Source organism: Neoarius graeffei, chromosome 22 (assembly GCF_027579695.1).
Source record: "Neoarius graeffei isolate fNeoGra1 chromosome 22, fNeoGra1.pri, whole genome shotgun sequence".
In the NCBI taxonomy this organism is placed as follows: Eukaryota; Metazoa; Chordata; class Actinopteri; order Siluriformes; family Ariidae; genus Neoarius; species Neoarius graeffei.
Genome location: NC_083590.1, coordinates 44,165,378 through 44,192,440, shown reverse-complemented (window position 1 = coordinate 44,192,440; position 27,063 = coordinate 44,165,378). Strand labels below are relative to the sequence as shown.

The 27,063-nt window shown below is 43.0% G+C and overlaps 1 protein-coding gene across 1 annotated transcript in view; it reads right to left on the bottom strand.

Moving 5' to 3' along the window:
* The window catches only part of fam131ba (family with sequence similarity 131 member Ba), a 64,357-nt gene that overhangs the window by 13,553 nt on the left and 23,741 nt on the right, over positions 1–27,063 (bottom strand). Inside the window, exons 2-3 of the mRNA XM_060904069.1 lie at positions 25,791–26,009; positions 22,533–22,673 (exon numbers count right to left, since the gene is read on the bottom strand). Coding sequence (XP_060760052.1) covers positions 22,533–22,673; positions 25,791–26,009 — 360 coding nt within the window. The remainder of the gene's footprint in view (positions 1–22,532; positions 22,674–25,790; positions 26,010–27,063) is intronic.

Sequence of the window (27,063 nt, the reverse complement as noted above, 5' to 3'; positions counted from 1 at the left end):
CCGGCCCCTCCTCTTTCTATTGGGGAATCCCTCGCGGATTTCCCACTGGAACAATCGCGAGACGAAACTCTGCGACACGCGTTTGACCAAGTGAGAGTAATCGATGGTCAAACGCTCCAGCCGAACGCCACCCCGCCCTTCCCCTATTTTTCCATTTTAAAGGATAGGTTATACCGAGTGACGCAGGACACTCAGACAAAGGAGCGTGTCACCCAGTTGTTAATTCCAAAGAGCCGCCGGGAATTGGTATTCCAGGCGGCTCACTTTAATCCCATGGCAGGACACCTCGGGCAGGATAAAACACTCGCCCGGATAATGGCCCGATTCTATTGGCCGGGGATTCGCGACGACGTCCGTAAGTGGTGTACGGCGTGCCGCGAATGCCAGTTGGTAAATCCAGTGGCCATTCCAAAAGCGCCCTTGCGCCCCCTACCATTAATCGAGACCCTGTTTGAAAGAATTGGGATGGATCTCATCGGGCCATTAGATCGGTCAACACGAGGGTACTGTTTTATATTGGTTCTGGTGGACTATGCAACGCGATACCCGGAAGCAGTGCCTCTTCGCAATATCTCCGCATGTAGTATTGCAGAGGCCCTCTTCCACGTCATCTCCTGGGTCGGAATCCCGAAAGAGATTCTGACTGACCAAGGCACCTCGTTTATGTCACGAACACTGGCCGAACTGTATGGGCTACTGGGTATTAAGCCGATCCGCACCAGCGTGTATCACCCACAGACGGACGGTTTAGTCGAACGTTTCAATCGCACCCTCAAGAATATTATCAAAAAATTCGTAAGTGAGGACGCACATAACTGGGATAAGTGACTCGAACCCTTGTTGTTTGCAGTGCGAGAGGTCCCCCAAGCCTCCACGGGGTTCTCCCCATTTGAATTATTGTATGGGCGTAAGCCGCACGGCATCTTAGATGTACTGCAGGAAAATTGGGAGGAGGGACCTTCACAGAGCAAAAATGAAATTCAATACGTTATGGATCTGCGCGCAAAACTCCACACGCTCACCCACCTAACCCAGGAGAATTTGTGGCAGGCCCAGGAATGGCAAACCCGCCTGTACAACAAGGGCACGCGCCTTAGAGAGTTCACTCCGGGAGATAAGGTACTCGTCCTGTTGCCCACGTCGAGCTCCAAATTAATCGCCAAGTGGCAAGGGCCCTTTGAGGTCACACGGCGAGTCGGGGACGTCGACTATGAGGTTAGGCGAATGGACATGGAGGGGGCGCTACAGATCTACCACCTCAATCTGCTGAAGCTCTGGAACGAGGAGGTCCCCGTGGCGTTGGTGTCGGTAGTTCCGGAGAAGACGGAGCTGGGGCCGGAGGTCCAAAAAGGGTCATTGGCATCTCGCACCTCTCCGGTCCCCTGTGGAGACCACCTCTCCCCGACCCAACTCACGGAGGTCGCCCAGTTGCAGGCCGAGTTTTTGGATGTGTTCTCGCCCCTGCCCGGTCGCACCAACCTCATAGAACACCACATTGAGATGCCCCCGGGGGTGGTAGTGCATAGCCGTCCTTATAGATTACCCGAACACAAAAAAGGTGGTTCGGGAAGAACTTCAGGCCATGCTCGAAATGGGCATCGTCGAGGAGTCCCACAGTGACTGGAGCAGCCCGGTGGTCTTGGTTCCCAAGGCCGACGGCTCGGTCCGGTTCTGTGTGGACTATAGAAAAGTCAACGTGGTGTCTAAATTTGACGCGTACCCAATGCTTCGTATTGACGAGCTGCTCGATCGACTAGGCACTGCTCGCTTTTACTCGACACTGGATTTGACGGTGGGATATTGGCAGATCCCCTTGACTCCATTATCCCAGGGAAAAACGGCCTTTTCCACACCGTTCGGCTTACACCAGTTCGTCACACTTCCGTTTGGGCTGTTTGGGGCTCCCGCTACGTTTCAGTGGCTGATGGACTGGGTCCTCCGGCCCCACGCCACCTATGCGGCCGCGTACTTGGACGACATCATTTATAGTAATGACTGGCAGCGGCACCTGCAACACCTGAGGGCCGTCCTTAGGTCGCTGAGGCGGGCGGGGCTCACTGCCAACCCGAAGAAGTGTGCGATTGGGCGGGTGGAAGTACGGTATCTGGGCTTCCACTTGGGTAACGGGCAGGTGCATCCCCAAATTAATAAGACAGCAGCGATTGCGGCCTGCCCGAGGCCCAAGACCAAAAAGGGGGTGAGAGTTCCTGGGGCTGGCTGGCTATTATCGTAGGTTTATACCTAATTATTCGGATGTCACCAGCCCGCTGACTGGCCTCACTAGAAAGGGGGCGCCAGATCCGGTCCAGTGGACGGAGCAGTGCCAGCGGGCTTTCTCTGAGGTAAAGGCTGCACTGTGTGGGGGGCCACTTTTGCACTCCTCTGACTTCTCTCTCCCCTTTTTGTTACAGACAGATGCGTCAGACAGAGGGCTGGGGGCCGTTTTGTCCCAGCAGGTGGGAGGAGAGGATCGCCCAGTATTATACATCAGTTGAAAGCTGTCAGTGTGTGAGGGGCGCTACAGCACCATCGAGAAAGAGTGCCTGGCGATCAAGTGGGCGGTCCTCGCCCTCCGTTACTACCTGCTGGGGCGCTCTTTCACCCTCTGTTCGGACCACGCGCCCCTCCAGTGGCTCCACCGCATGAAGGATGCCAACGCGCGGATCACCCGTTGGTATCTAGCGCTCCAACCTTTCAACTTCAAGGTGGTCCACAGGCCGGGGGCGCAGATGGTCGTGGCGGACTTCCTCTCCCGTCAAGGGGGGGGGGGGGGAGTCGGCTGCGGGCCGGACGGGCGCCCGGCCTGAGTCGGGCGGTGGGGGTATGTGGCAGCGGGGGCGTGGTCAAGCGCCGGTCTGTGACAGGAGGGCGGAGTTGGGGGAGGTAAGTGGCAGAATCGCTACACCTGAGTGTGATTAACCTATGTTTTGTGTGTGTTCTCCCCAGTAAACCGCGCCCTACTTAAGGAGGGAGAGTGAGAGCGGAGGGGGGCATTAAGAGGAGACTACAGTCTGCATGTGCGCGAGCCAGTCTCCGGATGTTTAAATGAACTGTTAGACTGAAAAGTTTGGCAATAAAAAAGCTGTTGTGCATCCTGATCTCTGTCCTGCCGTCTTCTGTGCTCCACCCACACATTGAACTCGCTACAGCAAACTTTTACCATCACTTCATTCAGGGCTTCAGCACCATCACCACTCCTCTAACCTTGCTGTTAAAGAACAGGCCACATCGCCTCCAGTGGAACCCAGCAGCTGAAGAAGCCTTCAACCAGTTCAAGGCAGGCTTCTCCTCTGCTCCCATACTACAACATCCAGACCCAACTAAACCATTTGCGGTGGAGGTAGACGCATCTGAAATGGGAGTAGGAGGGGTGCTCTCACAATGATTCAGGGAGAAGCCCAAGCTGCATCCAGTAGCTTTCTTTCCAAAGAAGCTTACACCCACTGAGAGGAACTACAGTGGTGCTTGAAAGTTTGTGAACCCTTTAGAATTTTCTATATTTCTGCATAAATATGACCTAAAACATCATCAGATTTTCACACAAGTCCTAAAAGTAGATAAAGAGAACCCAGTTAATTAAGAGACAAAAATATTATACTTGGTCATTTATTTATTGAGGAAAATGATCCAATATTACATATCTGTGAGTGGCAAAAGTATGTGAACCTCTCGGATTAGCAGTTCATTTGAAAGTGAAATTAGAGTCAGGTGTTTTCAATCAATGGGATGACAATCAGGTGTGAGTGGGCACCCTGTTTTATTTAAAGAACAGGGATCTATCAAAGTCTGATCTTCACAAGATATGTTTGTGGAAGCATATCATGGCACAAACAAAGGAGATTTCTGAGGACCTCAGAAAAAGCATTGTTGATGCCCATCAGGCTGGAAAAGGTTACAAAACCATCTCTAAAGAGTTTGGACTCCACCAATCCACAGTCAGACAGATTGTGTACAAATGGAGGAAATTCCAGACCATTGTTACCCTCCCCAGGAGTGGTCAACCAATAAAGATCACTCCAAGAGCAAGGCGTGTAATAGTCGGAGAGGTCACAAGGGACCCGAGGCTAACTTCTAAGCAACTGAAGGCCTCTCTCACATTGGCTAATGTTCATGAGCCCACCATCAGGAGAGAACCACTAACAACAAGATGAGACTCAACCCTGGCAAGTGTACGGCCATGCATGTCTGCTTCACCCACAACTCTCCACCACTACCTCCTCTCACCATTGATGGTCATGAGCTGGAAGTTGTCAGTGTTGCAAAGTGCCTAGGAGTGACATTCCAGGTGGACCTGAGATGGGAAGCACATGTTACTGAAATAATCAAGAAGGGGAATCACAGGCTTTTATCTCCTCTGCCAACTATGGCAATTTCATCTACCCGTACATGACCTGGTGACTGTCTACACATGTTTTGTATGTACGGTCCTGGAGTATGCTACACCTCTGTGGCATCCAGGCTTAACTATTATCCAACAAAAGAAGATAGAAAACATCCCAGTGTGAGTGACAAAAATCATCCTAGACAACAATTTTACCAGTTACTCTGCGGCTTGTGAAACTCTACATCTCCAAGAACTCAAAGATTGACGCGTCACTTTGTGTCTGAACTTTGCCAAGAAGTTATGCAAGTCTGAACTGTACAGACACTGGTTACCTCAACTAAGGGGTGAGGTGAGTGGCAGGATCACAAGACAAAACAAAAACTTGACCAATTTCCAGCACACACCACTCATTATGCTAAAAGCCCACTACCCTACCTCGTTAAACTTTTAAATAATTTAATGTAGTTAGACCTGCCTATTGGTATGTGTTTACTGAAGATTATTGCCACAGTACTCGTAGTTACCTAATTCACTGTGTAAAATTCACCTACAGATTTTCTACTATAATAGTAAGGGTTTTAAGTGGCAGTTATTTTAAGTAAATGTTGATATATTGTAAATGTTTGATATAATGTCACCTTTTACTCTTTTTATACGTGTATAATTGCTGTATGGAACATGTAATTCAGCCCTTGGGCTGCGAGTTGTTCTTAAGAATAAAAAACCCAGTTACATAAAAAACCCAGTTACATAACACTGAACAACAATTGTATGCATGGCAGGGTTGCAAGGAGAAAGCCACTGCTCTCCAAAAAGAACATTACTGCTCATCCGCAGTTTACTAAAGTTCACGTGGACAAGCCAGAAGGCTATTGGAAAAATGTTTTGTGGATGGATGAGACCAAAATAGAACTTTTTGGTTTAAATGAGAAGTGTTATGTTTGGAGAAAGGAAAACACTGCATTCCAGTATTAAAACCTTATCCCATCTGTGAAACATGGTGGTGGTATCATCATGGTTTGGGCCTGTTTTGCTGCATCTGGGGCAGGATGGCTTGCCATCATTGATGGAACAATGAATTCTGAATTATACCAGTGAATTCTAAAGGAAAACGTCAGGACATCTGTCCATGAACTGAATCTCAAGAGAAGGTGGGTCATGCAGCAAGACAACACCCCTAAGCACACAAATCGTTCTACCAAAGAATGGTTAAAGAAGAATAAAGTTAATGTTTTGGGATGGCCAAGTCAAAGTTCTGACCTTAATCCAATCAAAATGTTGTGGAAGGACCTGAAGCAAGCAGTTCATGTGAGGAAACCCACCAACATCCCAGAGTTGAAGTTGTTCTGTACAGAGGAATGGGCTAAAATTCCTCCAAGCCGGTGTGCAGGACTGATTAACAGTTACTGGAAACGTTTAGTTGCAGTTATTGCTGCACAAGAGGGTCATACCAGATACTGAAAGCAAAGGTTCACATACTTTTGCCACTCACAGATATGTAATATTTGATTATTTTCCTCAATAAATAAATGACCAAGTATAATATTTTTGTCTCATTTGTTTAACTGGGTTCTCTTTATCTACTTTTAGGACTTGTGTGAAAATCTGATGATGTTTTAGGTCATATTTATGCAGAAATATAGAACATTCTAAAGGTTTCACAAACTTTCAAGCACCACTGTATGACATTGGCAATTGAGAATTCTTGGCTATCAAGCTGGCCCTGGAGCAGTGGAGACATTGGCTGGAGGGCGCTGTGCACCCATTTATGATACTAACAGATCACAAGAAATTAGAATGACTGCCAAACAACTCAACCCATGACATGCCAGGTGGGCCCTGTTTTTCACTCACTTTCAATTCATGAAATCATATCATCCCAGCACCAGAAATCCCAAAGCAGATGCACTTTCTCAAATCCACAAGTCTTCCACACCTCTGAACCAACTTCCGTCTTATCACCAGAACGTTTCACATAAGCCATCACCTGGGACTTAGACAAGGAGGTCAAACAGTCACCACCCCCTGACTCCTCCTGAGAACTGTCCATCTGGACTTCTGCACATCCCACCCAATCTCAGAGGAAGAGTCATCACCTGGGCACATGCATCCCTTGCCACTGGTCATCCCAGCAGTCACTGCACATACCAATTGATAAAGAACAAGTACTGGTGTGAGAACATGATTTTGGATATCAATCACTTTGTCTCCTCATGCTCAGCTTGTGCCCAAGCCAAGGTACCACATGCTCCACCTGCCAGGAAATGATATCCTCTCCCTGTACCTCAGAGACCCTGGTCACACATCGCCATCGATTTCATCACAGACCTATCACCATCCCAAGGTAACACAGTCACGATGGTAATCATCAACAGATTCTAGAAAGCAATCAGACTTACCCCATAATCAGGACTACCCACTGTGTTCCAAGCTGCTGAACTAATCTTTAACCATGTCTTCCAGTATTTTGGTATACCTGAGGACATAGTGAGTGACTGGGTCCCCAATTTGTTTCCAGACAGTGGTCCAGTTTCATGGAAAGACTAAGAGTTTCAGTAAGTCTCACATCTGGTTGTCACCCTCAATCCAACGGCCAGGTAGAGCATGTCAATCAGGAGGTGGGATGTTTTCTGCACATCTTTTGCATGCGAAACCAGGGGGATTGGGAACAATTCCTCCCATGGGCCAAGTATGCACAAAATTCACTCAAACATTCCACCACACAGCTGACCCCATTCCAGTGCATACTTGGCTATCAACCCCCCATCCCCCCATTCCCATGGGATGACACACCTACCCAAGTATAGGCAATTGACTCCTGGTTCAAGCATAGCCAGCAGGTATGGGAAGAGGTACACCAAAGGTTAGAAATAGTAAACGCACAGTATAAACAATATGCAGACAAATGCAGAAGTAAAAATTTGGCGTACTCTCCAGGAGATCGGGAATGGGTCTCCACGAGGGATCTAAGGGAGCCCAACTCATGCAAAAGAATTGCAAGCCTGGTACTGCAAGCCCATACAAAGTTCTATGCAAAATCAATGAAGTATCCTACAAACTAGAGCTCTTACCTCACAGCAGAATGGCATCAACTTTCCACATTTCCTGCCTGAAACCAGCCATCTAGGGTCCTCTAGCCACAAACACACCCACCCAAGAGCCCCCCCCAGACATCAAAGGCGAACCCATCTTCCACAAGATCTACAAGATCCTGAACTCCCGCCACAGACAAGGTCAGCTGGAGTACCTGGTAGACTGGGAGGGCTGTGGTCCAGAGGAGCAAAGTTGGGTGAGCTCCAGGTACATCCTGGACTCAATCCTGATACAGGAGTTCCACAGCCAGCATCCTAACAAGCCTGCACCTAGAGGGAGAGGGTGACCAAGAAAGATAGCTGCTCCCAGAGGGATCTCCTTGGGGGGGTTCTGTCAGTAATGGTGTTGAAAACACAAGCTTGGAACAGCCTCCAAACATGGCTGCTCCGGACTACAACATCCAAGAGTCACAGCACCCTCTGTCAACTGATTACTAATTGCACCTATCTCTCGTTCCTCAGCAATCACCTCGCCTACTTAAAGCATATACACAGAACCATGGCCTCAATTTTTGTTTATAAATGCCTTGAGACCTCAAAAATGGCACAGGAATAGTTTTAAGCATTAACAATAAATCTAATATAGTAATTTTTATGATTAAAGTGATTCATATAGGTAGCGGTCTGAGTGAATGACCTTGACGTCCATAACATCACAGCAGGAAGTCTATTGGTCTCATCGCCATTTCCACTATACTAAAACACAGAGCTGACTGCAATGCCGATCCTTCATTTTGAGCTAATTTATTGCCATGCCACGTAGATATGTTGCTGGCCAGTGAAGCAACATGACAGAGGCTGGATTTACGTTGCATTCATGGCCCAAGAATGTTCAAACTGCAAAGATTTCGACGCATTTTGCGAGAAGTTCATGGGCACATTGGGTGCCTACGAAGTGGTCTCTCCTCTGCTCTGCACATTTTACTGAAGACTTCTACGAGGCATCTGATCTGTTGAGGAGCGTTGGCTATAAGCCCGTATTGAAAGAGGGTGCAGTACCAACAATTAAAGGAAAAGAAAACTACAAGAAAAGGAAAGTTCATCTCATCTCATTATCTCTAGCCGCTTTATCCTTCTACAGGGTCGCAGGCAAGCTGGAGCCTATCCCAGCTGACTACGGGCGAAAGGCGGGGTACACCCTGGACAAGTCGCCAGGTCATCACAGGGCTGACACATAGACACAGACAACCATTCACACTCACATTCACACCTACGGTCAATTTAGAGTCACCAGTTAACCTAACCTGCATGTCTTTGGACTGTGGGGGAAACCGGAGCACCCGGAGGAAACCCACGCGGACACGGGGAGAACATGCAAACTCCACACAGAAAGGCCCTAGCCAGCCCCGGGGCTCGAACCCAGGACCTTCTTGCTGTGAGGCGACAGCGCTAACCACTACACCACCGTGCCGCCCGAAAAGGAAAGTTATTTATTTATTTATTTTTAAAGGAAAGTAAGTTCAGTTGTACCAGTTCTCCCGGAGTGTGAGCTGAGGATTGTTGGTAAAACCCAGGACGGAATGGGACGTGACATATTATCGCTCGGGCAGTGACCTCCCTGTGGTTGTTGCTAAAACTGGTGACGTCCCGTCCCGGGTTTTAGTAATTGCCTGAGCCAAGCAGTAATAGCAGAATACTCAGTATGGAAAAAATGGAGAATGAGTGGACCAGCTGTCTGATTTCTCTGCTGGATATGCTTGCCTCAGCAGCAATATCTCACCCTTACGTGGAAGAAGCAAATGAACGGAGAACTGAACAAACAACTGAGAGTCAGATTGTTTCAAAACAATTGACCACAAGATCGGCCTTCAAGAAACGAGAACACAGACGGGTAAGAAGCGACTCTCATTTGGATACAAAACAACAAAAACAATACGTTTACCTGCATTAAGATTAATACATGTAACTTGTATTGTGTGTTTAAGTTACCGGTATAAGATTATTTAATTTGCTTCAGAATGTGATCGTCTCAGTTCATCTGATTATTTAATTAGCCTTTTATGTTTTATCGGTGAAAATGCATGCATGTTTATGCATGTTGCATAAGTTATAACACCTATTCTGTTTTAATGAGAGTCAACCCACAATCAATGAAGTCAAATCAGTCTTAGTTGAGCAAGTCGGTAATGGTATTTCTTACTTTCACCATAAATTTTTATTTATATGACTTTGGTCTATAGCTGTCAAAGGCCTCGGCCTTAAAACCGGTTACCGCTGTGACGTCACGCACTCAGGGCTGGCTGGCTCAGTGGGGCAGCTCGAATGCCAACTTTACGGTCGAGATTAATTCTCAAAAATATATATTTTTTTAATTACCATTCATGCAGCATACAAGAGTATAAAATTTATTTAAAAATAAAGGTTCTGCGTATCTCCTTTAAGCCCAGCTCTCACATACTCACATCGTGAAGTACCGTTTAGTGTTTGTGCCTAACTTTACTAAGCTGTTTACTTTCTGCCTGACTTCCCGTATTTAGACTGTTATCTACATTCAGTCCCTGACCTCGCTCTATTGTTTTCTCTGCATTACCTTGTTTGCCAATCGAACGACCCCTACCCATTACTCTGACTACAATTCCTGCTCTTCATTTTGGCTCAGTCTGAAGTTTGCTTCTCCCTGCTCTCCCCTGTGCCTGCACCCGACACATTGACATAAACACTTGCTTTAATGTTTTTATTTCACAAGATTAGTCTAGTAAACAATCACTGAAGCTGCATGTTTAAAATGCTTTATTATTATGAATAGCATATTTTACTCCAGTTGGCTGTGGTTCAGACAGTGTTGTAATAATCAGGTGTTCATTCAAATCTCAGTGAATCTTAGGAAAGTGCTGACTGTCTGATTCAGGCACAATATTTTCATCTATGGTATTTAAATTGAAATGAAAGATTTGCTTTGTCATGCTGGCTTATAGTATGTGTCCACCTGCAAGTTTGCCATGTCCTATTCCTCAATGCAGCACTTTGCTGGAAAAAGTTCAGCGATGATCAACTTTATGCAAATGAGTGCAATGTGTTCAAGCAGGAGAAGACAACACCATCACTGAACTCATGTAAACATTATATAAACACAGTTAACTTTTTATCCAAGCTTTAGTTATTTCTAGGCTATTTCTCTGTATCCTGTAGAGCAGGGCTTTTCAAAGTGTGGGGCGCGCCTCCCCTAGGGGGTGCCAGAGTTCTTCAGGGGGGCGCAACGTGAGGAAAAATAAACCAAAATAAGTTACTATTGCAGACACTTAGAGAACTTCAGCTAGCCTTTGCCAGAGACAAAATGGATCGATTTTTAGTACCTAAATCTACAGTGAGTGAGGAGACAGAGTCTGGGACAAGCAAAAAAAGAAGGAAGTATGACCATGATTATTTAAAGTTTGGATTTTCATGGACTGGATCTGAAGATGCTCCACTGCCACAGTGTGTTGTCTGCCAAGAGGTGCTAGCTAACGATGCTATGAGATGTTTAAAATGTGTAAAACAAGATTTTTTTTTTTTTAAAAGCACAGATGTTTAAAATGTGTAAAAAACAAGATGTTTTTAAAAAGCACAGATGTTTAAAATGTGTAAAGAGGTTTTAATAAAGGTCATATGTTTTAAAAGTGTAAAAAAGATGTTTTCAAAAAGCACAGATGTTTAAAATGTGTTAAAAAAAGATGTTTTAAAAAGCACAGATGTTTAAAATGTGTTAAAGATGTTTTAAAAAGCACAGATGTTTAAAATGTGTAAAAAAAAAGATGTTTTAAAAAGCACAGATGTTCAAAATGTGTAAAAGAAAAAAATTAAAATGTGGACAACAACCATTTTTTAAAATACGAATGGAACATTAAGTATAGCAACAACAAAAATTGTAAGGGGGGGGGGGGGGGGTGCTGTTGTTTATTTGCTCTCTGGGGGGGGCTGACTCTCCCACACTTTGAAAACCCCTGCTGTCGAGTATTCAGAATGCTTCTGCTCACATGGTTCATAACCTCCCATATGAGCCCAACAACAGGGTTCCTGTCATGTCTTTCTCTTCTGCTTCAGTGTCCTAATTCCTTGGAGGTGGAATGAGCTTTGATCTACACTCAAAATGGCCCCATGCAGTTTGTATATTTGAGAGGGCTAAACTGTGTTTATATTATGTTTATATGTGATTGACTTTCAATCCTGAAAAGTCGGGAGTTATATGATATCGAGTTACACTATATTGGCAAAAGTATTTGCTCACCCATCCAAATTATCAGAATCAGGTGTTCCAATCACTTCCATGGCCACAGGTGTATAAAATCAAGCACCTAGGCATGCAGACTGTTTTTACAGTTTGGAGCTGGCCCCTTCCTCTTCCAACATGACTGTGCACCAGTGCACAAAGCAAGATCCATAAAGACATGGATGACAGAGTCTGGTGTGGATGAACTTGACTGGCCTGCACAGAGTCCTGACCTCAACCCGATAGAACACTTTTGGGATTAATTAGAGTGGAGACTGAGAGCCAGGCCTTCTCGTCCAACATCAGTGTGTGACTTCACAAATGCGCTTCTGGAAGAATGGTCAAAAATTTCCATAAACACACTCCTAAACCTTGTGGACAGCCTTCCCAGAAGAATTGAAGCTGTTCTACCTGCAAAGGGTGGACCGGCATCATATTGAACCCTATGGATTAGGAATGGGATGTCACTTAAGCTCATATGTGAGTCAAGGCAGGTGAGCAAATACTTTTGGCAATATAGTGTATATCTAGTGCTGCAATAGTCTAGGTGATAACAAAAAGGAAACAAAATAAATTTAACTCAGTACATAAATAATATAAAATATGCTTGCATTAAAGGACAATTTCAAACCTTCATATGTACATGAATAGACTTCATGTTAAAACTATAATGAATTTCCTGGTTATACAATTGCACTTTTTGACCATATAGGACACTATATGGTCTTATAGGACCTTATAGAAGCGAGTTATTTATAATCACACTCTGCAGTGTCACCCAGATGAGGAGGGGTTCCCTTTTGAATTTGGTTCCCCTGTTCATATCATCTCAGGGAGTTTTTCCTTATTAACACTGCCTCTGGCTTGCTCATTAAGGATAAACATAAATTCACGTTTAAAATTTATATCCAGAATTTATATATTTCTGTAAAGCTGTTTTGTGACAATGTCTGTTGTTAAAAGCACAATACAAACTAGAAAGGCAATCAGTAGTGTACATACCTCCACCAAACCACATATTATCAACATCAAAATCAAGTCACTTGCACCAAGGATAATGCTAAAGCTGTACACCAAATTTCATCAAAATCCATTCACTACTTTTTGAGTTACGTTACAAAAAGGCAAAAAGTCCTGGATCCACATACATATCTGGATTTGCATCAAAATCTACTCAATTGTTCCTTGGCCCATGGGCCAAGGAACAATTGAGTAGATTTTGATGCAAATCCAGATTGTGATGCAGTCCACCTTTCCTCAGAATTTCATCAAAATCTGTTCACGACTTTTTGAGTTACATTGGGAACAGACAAACAAACCTGCCCTAGGTGGAGTTAGTAATCCCCCAACTCTGCCATTAGAGCCCTTACAGCGGAGCGAATGGGTGATGGCTCGGTGGCATAAGTGTAGAGCCAAAGCTACCGCTGAGGCTTGCCCACGGGAGCACCACTCCTCTCCGTGTCATGTGTCGAACAGGTTTGCTCTCCTTAGTGATGCACCCGCTGAGAAACCTGAAAGAGCTCTGGTTATAAGGGACTCTATCATACTGACTGTACAGCCACTGCCAGCACCTTTGATCTAAAGGTGGGGCTATTAAATATTAGATCTCTTGCATCTAAAGTGCTAATGGTTAATGAACTCATTACTGATCAGGAGTTTAATGCACTTTGTTTAACTGAAACATGGATGAAGCCAAATGAATATATAGCATTAAATGAAGCTAGTCCTAATGGATACAGTTATATACACCAGCCTCATCTAACTGGCAGAGGAGGAGGCGTTGCGGTTATTTATAATGATTATCGAGGTATAACACAAAAACCTGGTTATAAATTGAATACATTTGAAGTTCTTCATACTAATATCATGTATGTAGCCTCGAAAAATAAGTCTACCCAGTTAATTCCGTTACTTATTATTTACAGGCCCCCAGGGCCATATTCTGAGTTTCTTTCTGAAACTCAGACAAAGCTTTAGTTGTCGGAGATTTTATTATTCACTTCGATAACCCAGAAGACCCTTTGAAAACAGCATTTGTGTCCATTTTAGATTCAGTAGGGGTTAATCAGAATGTCATAGGACTGACCCATAATTGTGGTCATACCCTTGATCTAATACTAACATTCGGGTTAAACGTAGAAAATATAGTCATACTTCCACAGTCTGAAGTTATCTCAGATCATTATCTCATCTCATTCAAACTATGTCTGAGTAATAATATATGCACCTCACCATGCTACTGTATTAAACGTACAGTCACGTCAACTACTGCACAGAGCTTTATAAATGATCTCCCAGAGTTATCAACTTTGATTGGGTCACTGTCAGCCCCTGCAAAACTTGATCAGGCAACTGAATGCTTAGAGTCAACATTCCGCCATACTTTAGATAATGTAGCTCCTCTTCAAAGGAAAATGGTCAGAGACAAAAAATTAGCACCCTGGTATAATGATGACACTCGCACATTAAAACAGACCACTCGAAAATTGGAACGTAAATGGCATCAAACAAAATTGGTAGCATTCAAATTAGTGTGGAAGGAGAGCATCCTGAAGTGTAGAAAAGCTCTTAGTGCTGCTAGATCAACATATCTCTCCTCCCTAATAGAAGATAACAAAAATAATCCTAGATTCTTATTTAATACTATAGCAAAATTAACCAGGAATAAGTCCACTAGAGACACATGCATACCTGTAGTATGTAGTAGCAATGATTTCATGAATTTTTTTAATGACAAAATTGAGAATATCTGCCAAAAAATTCAAACTACTAATTTAAGGTCAGACAATGTAAGTAACAATACAGTTAACAATATAACTGTAGTTAACAATATAACTGTATCAGATCATCAATTAGAATGTTTTACTCCCCTAAAAGAAACTGAATTACTTTCATTAATCTCGGCATCAAAAGCCTCAACTTGTGTACTAGATCCTTTACCTACACGTCTATTCAAACACATAATACCTGAAGTAACTGAACCGCTTCTAAAAATAATAAATTCTTCTCTTACAATTGGCTATGCACCCAAATCCTTTAAACTCGCAGTTATCAAACCCCTGATTAAAAAACCTGACCTTGATCCCTATCAGCTGTCCAATTATCGGCCAATATCAAACCCTCCCCTTTATCTCCAAGATCCTTGAAAAAGCTGTGGCACAGCAGTTATGCTCATATTTACATAGGAATAGCATCCATGAAATGTATCAGTCAGGATTTAGACCTCATCATAGCACAGAGACAGCTTTGGTTAAAGTAGTAAATGACATACTGTTGGCATCTGATCAGGGCTGTGTCTCGCTGCTTGTGTTGCTTGGCCTCAGTGCAGCATTTGATACCATTGATCACGCCATTCTTCTGGACAGACTAGAAAATGTTGTGGGAGTTAAGGGAACGTCCCTCTCCTGGCTCAGGTCTTATTTAACTGATCGCTATTAGTATGTTGATATAAATGGTGATGTTTCTAGACGTACTGAGGTAAAGTTTGGTGTTCCACAAGGTTCTGTCTTGGGTCTGTGAGGGAATTTTTAATGGATGAACATTATTATTCTCTTTGTTTCTGTGTGTTGAGCTCAAGTGACCTATAATGTGAGAGATGTTTTGGCCGCATTGGAACGTAAATGGCATCAAACAAAATTGGTAGCATTCAAATTAGTGTGGAAGGAGAGCATCCTGAAGTGTAGAAAAGCTCTTAGTGCTGCTTTCTTATGTTGACTCTTATGTTTTGGCCGCTTTTCTGTGGCCTTGGTGGTAATGAGCAGGGTGCTTGAGTTCGTCCTAACTACGCATCTTCTCATGATGTAACCACCTTTCCTGACCTCGGTGGTGATAAGCAGGGAGCTTGAGCTCTCCCTAACTCGCATCCGCCTGCACATACCAGAGCACGCCAGGTGCACGCTTTAACAAAGCTTCATAGAAAATCTTGAGCCAATCACGTGAAGACACAAGCAGTGAGTGAATGCTTTCAGAGTATAATAGATAACATTCCTAAAACACAACTCAGAGTGCGCGTACTCTCGGCATCATCAGAAGTGATGTCCTCTTCTATTCTTCTCTTTCCTTTCCTATTTTATATATCTTTTATATGATCTATTATAATAAATGACTGAAAAGACAACTGTTAAGTGTTCTGAAGTGTTTATTAGAAATTTCCATTACAGGTCCACTGCTTTTTTCTTTATGTATGTTACCTCTGGGTGATATTATTCGTAAACATTGTATTAGTTTCCACTGTTATGCTGATGACACACAGTTGTATGTTTCTGCAAAACCTGATGAGAGACACCAGCTTAATAGAATTGTGGAATGTGTGAAGGACATTAGACACTGGATGCTTATTAATTTCCTTCTGCTTAACTTTGACAAGACTGAAGTACTTGTACTAGGACCACATGCAGCTAGAAGTAAGTTTTCTGATTACACAGTAACTCTGGATGGCCTTTCTGTTTCTTCACATGCAGCAGTAAAAGACCTCAGAGTGATTATTGACCCCAGTCTTTCATTCGAAACTCACACTGATAACATTACCTGGATAGCTTTCTTTCATCTCAGAAATACCGCTAAGATAAGATATTTAATGTTACTACATGACACGGAAAAACTAGTTCATACTTTCGTTACCTCCAGGTTGGAATATTGTAATGCCTTACTGTCTGGATGTTCCAATAAGTGCATAAACAAGCTCCAATTAGTTCAAAATGCAGCAGCAAGAGTCCTTACTAGAACTAGAAAATATGACCACATCATCCGTGTCTTATCCACACTGCATTGGCTCCCAATCAAATGTCGTATTGATTATAAAGTACTACTATTGACCTTTAAAGCACTGAATGGTCTCGCACCACAGTACCTGAGTGAACTTCTGTTCCTCTATGACCCGCCACACCTACTTAGATCAAAAGGTGCAACTATCTGCTGGTACCTCGTATAGTGAAGGCTACATCAGGGGGCAGAGCCTTTTCTTACAAAGCCCCACAGTTATGGAACAGTCTTCCAAGTAGTGTTCGGGAATCAGACACAGTCTCAGTGTTTAAGTCTAGGCTGAAAACATATCTGTTTAGTCAAGCCTTTTGTTAATGGTGTTTATGAGGTAAAGGAGTAGATCTGGAGGGTCCTCAGACATAGAGTGTTTTGGTAAACTGGGATGTATGGATGCTGTCAGTCCCCACTCGCTTGCTCACTCAAGTTTGACGGTGTAGTGGCTGGCTGCTTTATGTCCCAGGGCTCCCTTATGCCTGAGTTACCTTCTGGCTCTCCCCTTTTAGTTATGCTGTCATAGTTAGTTGCCGGAGTCCCTGCTTGTACTCAGTGCAATATGTATCCTGTTCCTACTTATTCAGGTGACATTGGGCAATACCTAACAACCTGTGTTTTCTCTCTCTTCCCCCCCCCCCAAAATCTGTCCCTCTGAGTTACATGTCGGTCCTGGGATCGAGATGTTGACCTCTTCTGCTCCTCGGACCTGCCTGATCCATCCTGGTGCCCTGTGTCTGGTTGGAGTCTCATCGCATCGCTCCTGTGGAGGGCAGCCCCATGTGGACAGTTGGGGGTTGCACCTAGAGGACGCTCTGGACTCTTGCGGTGGTGCTTTTGTGGCTGTGGACTGCAGTTGACTTGCTGACTTTGGGACTACGGTTGTCGTGAATGGTTTTGCGCTCGGGTTTCCATCAGTGGGGGGTTTATAGCATCAACAGGTTTGTTAGGACTGTTAATGTTAGTCATGTTGTCTGTTGTTGCCCGGATGGGTTCCCTTTTGAGTTTGAGTTTTGGGTTCCTCTCGGTTTCTTACTCATGTCGTCTGAGGGAGTTTTTCCTTGCCACCGTCGCCACAGGCGTGCTCGTTGGGGATAGATTAGGGATAAAATTAGCTCATATTTTAAGTTTTTCAAATTCTGTAAAGCTGCTTTGCGACAATGTTTATTGTTAAAAGCGCTATACAAATAAACTTGACTTGACAAACAAATGAAAAGTCATGCAGAGCACAAAACTTGCGAAAATCACAAAGAAAGGGAAGTTATGACCAATTAGGTGTTTTTACAAGATTTGACCTTGGTGACCTTGACCTTTGACCCTGACCCACCAAAAACTAGTGGTGTCTGTGTGACCCTAGTGAGTTGTCCTGTGCATTTTGGTGAAGATTGGTCAAGAAACGATGAGGCTAGAGCACCAACAAACAAACAGACAGATACAGTACTTCCAAAAATCTCCGATTTTCACAAGTAACAAGCAAACAGTGGTGAAAACATAACCTCCTCCAACAAAATTGGCGGAGGTCATAAAATTGAATTGAATTGAATGAAGACTAATATGATTAAATTTAATATTTCCAGGCCCGTCAGAGTTACCCTTGGCCTCTTGGGTGCTTCTCTGATTAAAAGCCCTCCATATTCAGTCACTGACTTTTGGTGGATGGCCTCCCCTAGGCAGAGTCATAGTTGGTCATACTCCTTCAATTTTTTAATAATAATTTTAATGGACTAATGCTTTGTAGGATGTTCAAAGTTTGAAATTTTTTAAATAACTAAACCCTGACTGAAACCGTTCTGGAACTTTGTCCTGGAAGTGATTTGTTTTCTTGTATGTTCACTAACAAACTCTGGGGTCATTCCAGGAATAATTACATTTGTATTGAGCTCATATGGCATTTTATTTGCACACAGGTCAACTCCATTCAACTAATAATGTCACAGCTGATGGCAACTATATTGATTTCTCCCCCACATTTGAATAGTATTGGCTATTTTTGTAGATTCATGACATTATCCAAATTATGCCCACTTCAGTTCTGGCTTGTGACTGTCATCAGGACCCACTGAACAGATGTAGATGCTGCACAATGGGCAATATTTATAGCTGTGAAGTGTTCTGCTAGTCCCTGCCCTTCAAGGATGTGTTCCATGGTACATTTCAGTGGTGGGGGCATTTGTTGAGGGCCTGTCCTATGAGAATGGACAGGGGTGTTCAGGGATGTTGGAATATAACTAGTCCAGCTGTGTTGGTTTCATGATTCTGAACTCTGTTCGTGGCTTCTTTGGCAGCAGACTCAAAGTGCAACCTTTGCACAGAGGGTTGATTTTCACATGTCTGTCAGAGAGGATTGGACTAACCTGGTCCTATATCCAGGCCTCCTATCACTGCTAGGATCAGCATTCCCAAAGAGGGATCAACTTCTGAATACTGGAACAATCCTTTTAGTGTTAACAGTAAAATGGCTAAAATGTTGCCAGTGCATGCAACATGCAAGGCATTATATTAAGCTTTCACTAGATCATCTACATTCAGTGCTTAAGCAGCATGCGCTTGGACATAACGCTTCACCTAGGGAAACCCAAACGTCTTGTGATCCATCATATTAGCTCAGGCACTGTTGAAAGTGCGTTTGTCTATCCAAAGCCTCGAGAAGGTAGCTGAGGTAGCATGAATTCCACTGGCCTGGATTTTTGGGTGTTGCTGAGGCTGGAGTTGAACATGTCCGTTCAACTTCTAGGTCATTACCAGCTTGGAAGAATCACTCTAATGCAGCTATAGACATAATATCTTCACTTTTCCTATGAGAAGCAGTGAGGATGACTAGTCATTGGACTATAAGGTAAATTCTGTGTTGTGCAGTCTCATTTCCTAAATTATTGATCGGCCATATTGTTAATTTGCCCACAAAATAACTAATAAATAAGATAAGATTGCTTGCTGAGCTTCTTGCAATGTTTATTAGTTGTCACTAGGCATGGGAGTTTGAGTCTTGTGAGCTGTTTAGGCTGTGATATCACAGTTTATTGAATCAATGTAAATTAACTGTCAGGGCAGGGGATGTTCAAGCTAGACAATAGTCAATTATCATGGTTAATTCTGAGGCATAACTGGCAGCTGTCTTCAGCTTTTGGGGGATTCAGACACGGGATTCTTCAGTTAACCACTCGGTGTCCAAGGTGTGGAGAAGAGAGAAAATACCAGTCAACTATGCAAGCAGCAAAGAACCATAACTTCACTGGGCACCTAGACATTGGGAGATATGCACTATTCTAAGCAAATAACACTGAGGGAAAGCTCAACTTGTCAAGGAGAAAGTAGGGTGAAGCAGAATGAGATCTGGCTTCTGCTTAAGCTAAGGTCTCACATAGCCGGAATTACTTCACAATAGACTCCGGTAAATGATTTTGAGCCTTCCAGAGGTCAACCAGCACACGTTCCAGCTTCCTCCTGAGAGCCGGGGAGCTTCCTTGACAACTGGGAAGGCATGGCTTCCATGCCCGGGAAGTTTTGTTGTGTTGAAAATTGCCGTGTGTCAAGCATCAGATGAATTCATCCATCGCAACTGTGAAGGCATCCATGAGCATCCTTTAGGCATATGTGAGCATCTTTGAGGCATACGTGAGGATTATGTAAGCTACCAGGGGTTACCGTAGCATTCTGTTGCAACCATGGAGCTCAAAATGTTCACAGAAGAACATTATACAGAAAGTGAAAAGTTTACCTCGGGGACATGGCTTATTTCATTTTGCCCTGGGTATGCCATATGACAGCCATGAAAACCATACACACTGCCATCATTGCCATGAGGCCATGCATCACTATACATCACTGCTGCCACTGGTTTACCAGAATTTTCTGTTGCTACCTTCGTGACTATCCTGGCTGCATTTACATATTTACTCTGCCCAAATTTATGCAATGGATCACCTCCAAAATCTGCCGGAATGACCACAGTAGCCCCAGCCATGGTTGTCATGGATCAACTGGCTATGTGTGACCTTAGCAGAGTTCCATAGTGTTTCATTACAAAAATGCTTGTGACGTAGTACAAAACAGACTCAGTGAGGCAGAAGCAATGAAAGGAGGCTATTCTCCATTTTGGAGGACAGATTACCCTGTAGCTGCTAGGAGGATGGCTCCATATTGTGTACAACCCCAAATCAGAAAAAGTTAGGATAGTATATTGAAATCACAACTGAAAACAATGATTTATAAATGATTTTTGACCAGAATTGCACTCAAAACAGTACAACAGCACATTATTTGAGGTTTTATCACATGAATTTTATTCTCATCTCATCTCATTATCTCTAGCCGCTTTATCCTGTTCTACAGGGTCGCAGGCAAGCTGGAGCCTATCCCAGCTGACTACGGGCGAAAGGCGGGGTACACCCTGGACAAGTCGCCAGGTCAACAAGAAGCAATCTTGATTCTTGCAACATATTTCAAAAAAAGTTGGGATGGTAAAGCATTTACCATTTTATTATGTTTCCATTCCTTCTCACAACACTTCAAAGATGTTTAGGGACAGAAGACACCAAGAGATGAAGTGTTTCAGGTGTTATTTTGTCCCATTCTTCCTGAAAACAGGTCTTAAGGTGTGCAATAGTATGGGGTCATCGTCATATTTTTTGCCTCAAAATTCACCACACATTCTCTGTTGGGGACAGAGGGGACAGGCATCCTCTTCTTGTTGAAATATTGTTGAAATATGTCTTGTTGAAATATTCCTGGAAAATATGTCACTGCTTTGAAGGCAGCATATGTTGCTCCAAAAGCTTCATGTACTCTTCTGCATTAATGCTGCCATCACAGAAGTATAAGTTACCTTTGCCAAGAGCACTGACAACCCCATACCACGACAGACCCTGGCTTTTGGACTTGTTGCTGGATTGTCCTTTTCGTTCTTGATCCAGAGCACACGGCATCCATTTCTTACAAAAACAAGAACTGGAATACTGATTCATCTGACCACAATACATGTTTTCACTGTGCGATGGTCTGTCTCAGATGCCTCCGAGACCAGAGAAGTAAACAGTGCTTCTAGACACGGTTAACATAAGGCTTCCTTTTTACACATTAAAGTTTTAACTGGCGTTTGTGGATGCAACTCTGTATTGTAATGCTTGACAAAGGATTGCCAAAGTAATCCCGAGCCCATGTGGTTATATCAGCTAGAGATGAATGACGGTTCTTGATGCAGTGCTATCTGAGGGACAGGAGATCACACGTGTTCAGCTTAGGCTTCTGCGCTTGCCCAATATGCACCAAAATTCCTCCAGATTCCTTTAATCATTTAATGATTTTATGCATCATAGAGAGTGAAATCTCCAAATCCCTTCATATTGTTTTTTGAGGAACATTGATTTAAAAAATTTCAATAATTTTCTCACACATTTGGTGACTAACTGGAGATCCTTGGCCCATCTTTTCTCCTCAAAGATTAGGCCTTTCCTGGATGCTGATTTTACACCAAATCATGATTACGATCACCTGTTGACATCACCTGTTTCAAATCACATCATTATTTAATTGTTTTACCCCATTACTAGCCCTAAATTTTCCCACCCCAATTTTTTTTGGAATGTGTTGCAGGCCTGAAACACAGGAATGGATGTATAGTAACAAATGAAATGAAGTTGACCAGATAAAACATCAAATATCTTGGGTTCATACTGTCTGCAATGACATACAAGTCAATGTAAATTTAGAAATCCTTGCTTTTTTATTTGCATTTTCCATACCATCCCAACAATTTCTGATTTGGGGTTGTACAAAGTCTAAAGAAGAAACTGAAAGATTACTGTATCACAACAGGATTTATTACAAACACTGTGTCATGCATTATTTTCTACTTTTATTGGAAAATTGGATGTGTCCAAGAAGCTATTATGAGTTAAATTAACTTAACTATTCTTTTCCTAATTTATTTTCAAGAAAGCACAGAATAAAAACAATGGTGATCGTGCAATCTTTTATAACAGGTGCCATTTATCACCTTCTGACCTGAAGCAGAATTTGATGGCAATAAAAGTACCTTTTCTGTCAAATAATTTATTCTTCATTTAATATGACCTGAGAGTTGATTGAGCTTGAGTTGACCATCCTGAATGCTAGTTATGTATGTCATGATTGCAAACATATTGATATCTAATGTACAGTATGTGCTGATCATCCTTACCTCTGCTGGTAATGCTCTCCTGATTAACTTCACTGAGGTGTGCTACACTGCCCTGGTTGGAGTCAGCACAAAAGCTCTCCCCATCCATAGAATTCCAGGCCAGTAATGTAGCCTCAGAAATTGCAAATTGCTGCATCACTCCTGTTAAAGAAGAAGAAGTAAAAGTGGACTGTTATGGTCTATTAAAATAGTCTGAAAATTACACTCATGACAGAAATCAACAAATCACCCATTCCACTGAAATTCCATCCATCCATTATCTATAGCCACTTATCCTATTCTACAGGGTCACAGGCAAGCTGGAGCCTATCCCAGCTGACTATGGGCAAGAGGCAGGATACACCCTGGACAAGTCACCAGGTTATCACAGGGCTAACACATAGAGACAAACAACCATTCACACTCACACCTACTTGACTGTAGGTGTGAATTTGAACAGTTGTAGCACTTGAAGGAAACCCACACAGACACAAGGAAAACGTGCAAACTCCACACAGAAAGTCCCTCGCTGGGCTTGAATCCAGGACCTTCTTGCTGTGAGGCGACAGTGCTAACCACTACACCACCATGCTGCCCCACTGAAATTCCCACCTCAATAAATTAACATTGTCAGAAACAGGAAAATAATCAACAAGTCAATAAACCTGTACGTGAAGTGGTAGAATATTCTCCTTTTTCTACCAAGCATGACATGAATGTGCCACAATATACTGAATTGATGTTGTGGTTACATGTAAGTGTCAGACAGTTGACACTGAGTGTACAATTCACTGGTCAAGTGGTGCATAAGTCTATAGTCATGTGTTGGGTCTCAATTCCCATCTGCTAATTCCTGATTATGTGCATATCTCTGCATACAGCTCTTAGGTTTTACCAATTAGGAACTTGTACAAACAAACATTTATTTTAGTCTATTAATTCTTGCAGATTTTCTAGTTAGTTTGTATCACTGCACCTTTAACCACGTTTTATTAAATCACTTTGGAATGCAACATTTGCTAAATTACTAAATGTGAATTTATCCAACAATGTTCAGTATGACTGGAAATACTTCACTACATAAGCTGTATATTCTTGTCCTATTGGTAAAAAATAAAAAAATCACAATATCCAAGGGCGGCACGGTGGTGTAGTGGTTAGCACTGTCGCCTCACAGCAAGAAGGTCTGGGTTTGAGCCTCGTGGCCAGCGAGGGCCTTTCTGTGTGGAGTTTGCATGTTCTCCCTGTGTCCGCGTGGGTTTCCTCCAGGTGCTCCAGTTTTGTCCAAAGACATGCAGGTTAGGTTAACTGGTGACTCTAAATTGACCGTAGGTGTGAGTGCGAATGGTTGTCTGTGTCTATGGTGGGGTTTACACTAGACCGTATCAGCGGATCATCAGATTAATGTTTTTAAAAATGATTAGCGTGCACACAGCAACGCCAATACATGATTCGCGTGCACACAGCAATGCCAATACACGGATACGCTAATCACATGACTAATTCGGCACGTAAGTTGAAATGCGTCAGTGCGGCTCATCGCTTCCTCCTCAGCGGCTGCGCTCCAAATCACTCCGCCCTGAACAGCGAGTGCCCTCTGGAGGGTGCACACTCCGGCCCTGCGCAGCTCACAGAGCGCGCAAGTGAAGCGCACTAGCAGTGATTCGGGACTGAGCCGCTGTGCGCAAGTCACTCACCACTTGCAAGTGGAAGGATGGCAAACCTAAAGACAATCATAACTACACAATGGGCAGTATTTGCATCAGTATTTGCAGTATTTTCATACTTTTATACTCTTTAATGAAAGGTGATACAAGGCGGAAGTCCGCGCCGTTTTTCAGCAGTCGCGTCACATGACCAATGCCAGCGAATCAGGAAGGTGGATGTCACAGTGACGTTGTCCAATGACGACGCCAGCTAGAGCTCAGCACAGCGTATCTGCGTATTCTCAATGTTTACACAGCACCGGACCAGACACGATCTGGATTGAATACGTGGACCCTGGCGGATTCCCGTTTCCCGGCGTTTCCAGGCGTTTTAATGTAAACGGACAGTGCATCCGCGAAGAAAACGAGACAGATACGGTCTAATGTAAACTTGGCCTATGTGTCAGCCCTGTGATGACCTGGCGACTTGTCCAGGGTGTACCCCGCCTTTCGCCCGTAGTCAGCTGGGATAGGCTCCAGCTTGCCTGCGACCCTATAGAACAAGATAAAGCAGCTACAGATAATGAGATGAGATGAGACAATATTCAATAAAAGCACATATTCAGGGTTCTAACTCGACCAAAATATCAGCATAATGGCACCAGTCATAACGACCTTAGGCCCCCGAAAGCTCACGGGTTCTACATGCTAGGAGATGCATTCTAGTGCATTTCCTGGCACTTGCAGGCCTCCCTGAAAAGTCACTCTCTTTTTTGGTAATATTAATGAGATTTTTTTGCCAAAAGTTGCTTTGATTGTTTTTGATTGAAGACTTATAATTAATATATAATTAATTATATATTAATATTCAATTATATTAGTGACATATTTATGGAATAAGGATAAAACTACCAGTTGATGTTCACCAAGTGTCATCTTTATTTTCAGCTTCAGCCATTCAATTACAATACATGACTATCCAGATCTAACTCGTATCATACCTTCCCCTACTGACCGTTACTCTGATGGTTTCAATGCACTGTGTTGCATCATAAAAAAAAAATTGCCGGGGACCAGCACGTATTATGTGTATCTGGAGGATACACATAATATGGATAATACGGATACAAAAACATGGATGGCACTTCACTGCAAACAGAGCATAATGAAGGAGGTAACCCTTCATCATGGTTAGCACGATCAGTGACAATCTCCACACGGAACTACACGGGCAGCTATGCACTGGGCGCTTATGTGGACAGGGAGTGGAGTATGTCCAAATGTAGAACATTCGCATGGTGGCGCACCGCCAACGCCATGTGGGGATAACAAAATAAATTAAACAAAAGACCACATTTTCAAGATTGACAAGTCTTTTTATTAGTGTAGCGGCAACTTTTACAGGCGTGTCAGCAATATTGTGGGTGTAGCGGTAAGGAAACATTGCATATCAGCCTGATACACTGAAAAGGCCTAGTTAGAACCCTGCATACTGTACTGTATTTCAGGAAATATGGAAAAGTTTTTTTTTTTTCCCATGAGCACTTCTTCTTTCTTTGATTTGAACATAATGCAGAAAAATGATTCGAAGAAGAATGCTCTGAAACATTATCTTTTGATTCATCAGTTTTACCAGCAGCCATTCGTGCCTCCTTCTCCCCATCACTTAGGTCACTATAGGCATCGTTCTCAAGTCTTCTTTCCCTCTCGCGGTGCAGGTTGGAAAGACCTGCTCCCCCTATTGGCCCTGCAGATGGTTTGCCCCAACTCTGCCACTCAATCATGTGGGCAACACGGCCTTGAGCCATAGCTGTGGGTTTAGTTACCTTGTCCTTCATGGACCTGGTCACACCTACAGAAAAACACAAACATAAAGTATAAAACAAATATTAAGTGGTAGCCATACCTGCATGTTTTACTTGACATGGTTTTGTAGTATAGTGTGTAATTCTTCAGTCATGCTGAATATTGCATGTGACTGCATGACTGAGCTCATATTGTCTAGAGATAAAAATTAACAGGATGTACATGAAATTTGGACACAGCTGTGGCATGCTTCTGCATGCTTCTAAATGGAAGGTAATGAGAGTATCATGTCAAAGTGTTATGAATAATGATTGTGTTTTAAACCATAATTGAGTCACAAACAATTGTTATGACCTACATCTTTTCTATTTTAGTTTCTAGAGAACTAAAATAGAAAAGCAAGCAAAAGCATTATTGATTTTGAAAAGGAAATGGTGACACTAGCAGCTATTAGGCTTTTGATCTAATCCATTTCCTTACCAGCAGGAAGGGAAAAGTGATTTCAGACACATTATTCCACAGAATTCATTACTCAGTTTAAAAAACCAAGATTCATTCTCCTGTAATAATAATTACAGTGCAGCGAGAAATATCTAAGGTGCACATTAGTGCACCTGATGATTTTATTCTACTGATAAACTGCCTAATACTGTAATAACAAATATTAATCATTAATTCATCTTCAGCAACCACTTTATTGCAGTAGTGATGTATCCAGAACTGATCCAGATGGGAACCTGGAGGAAACCCAAATGGGGAGAATATGAAAAAATTCTACAGAGAGAGTAGGCTGGTTTCCATTAACCTGCTTAATGCACAATATGAAAGTGCAAACTAAAAGACAAGTAATGAAAACGTGAATTTTGATTTTTTTAAAAAACTTCTCATATTATGCAAAAGTATATATACTCACATGACGTGTTTTTTTCGGGTGATTTAACAAAGCAATATTTTGCAAAATTGAAATGGAAACACATTTTTTCGCATTTAAACTTTCACATGACATGCAGTTATAATAATTGTGCCAACACTTGTCAGGTCTTGGAGATCTGTCACCATGTTTAACTAGAATGACTATGATGAGAGGAGAAAACCCAGCA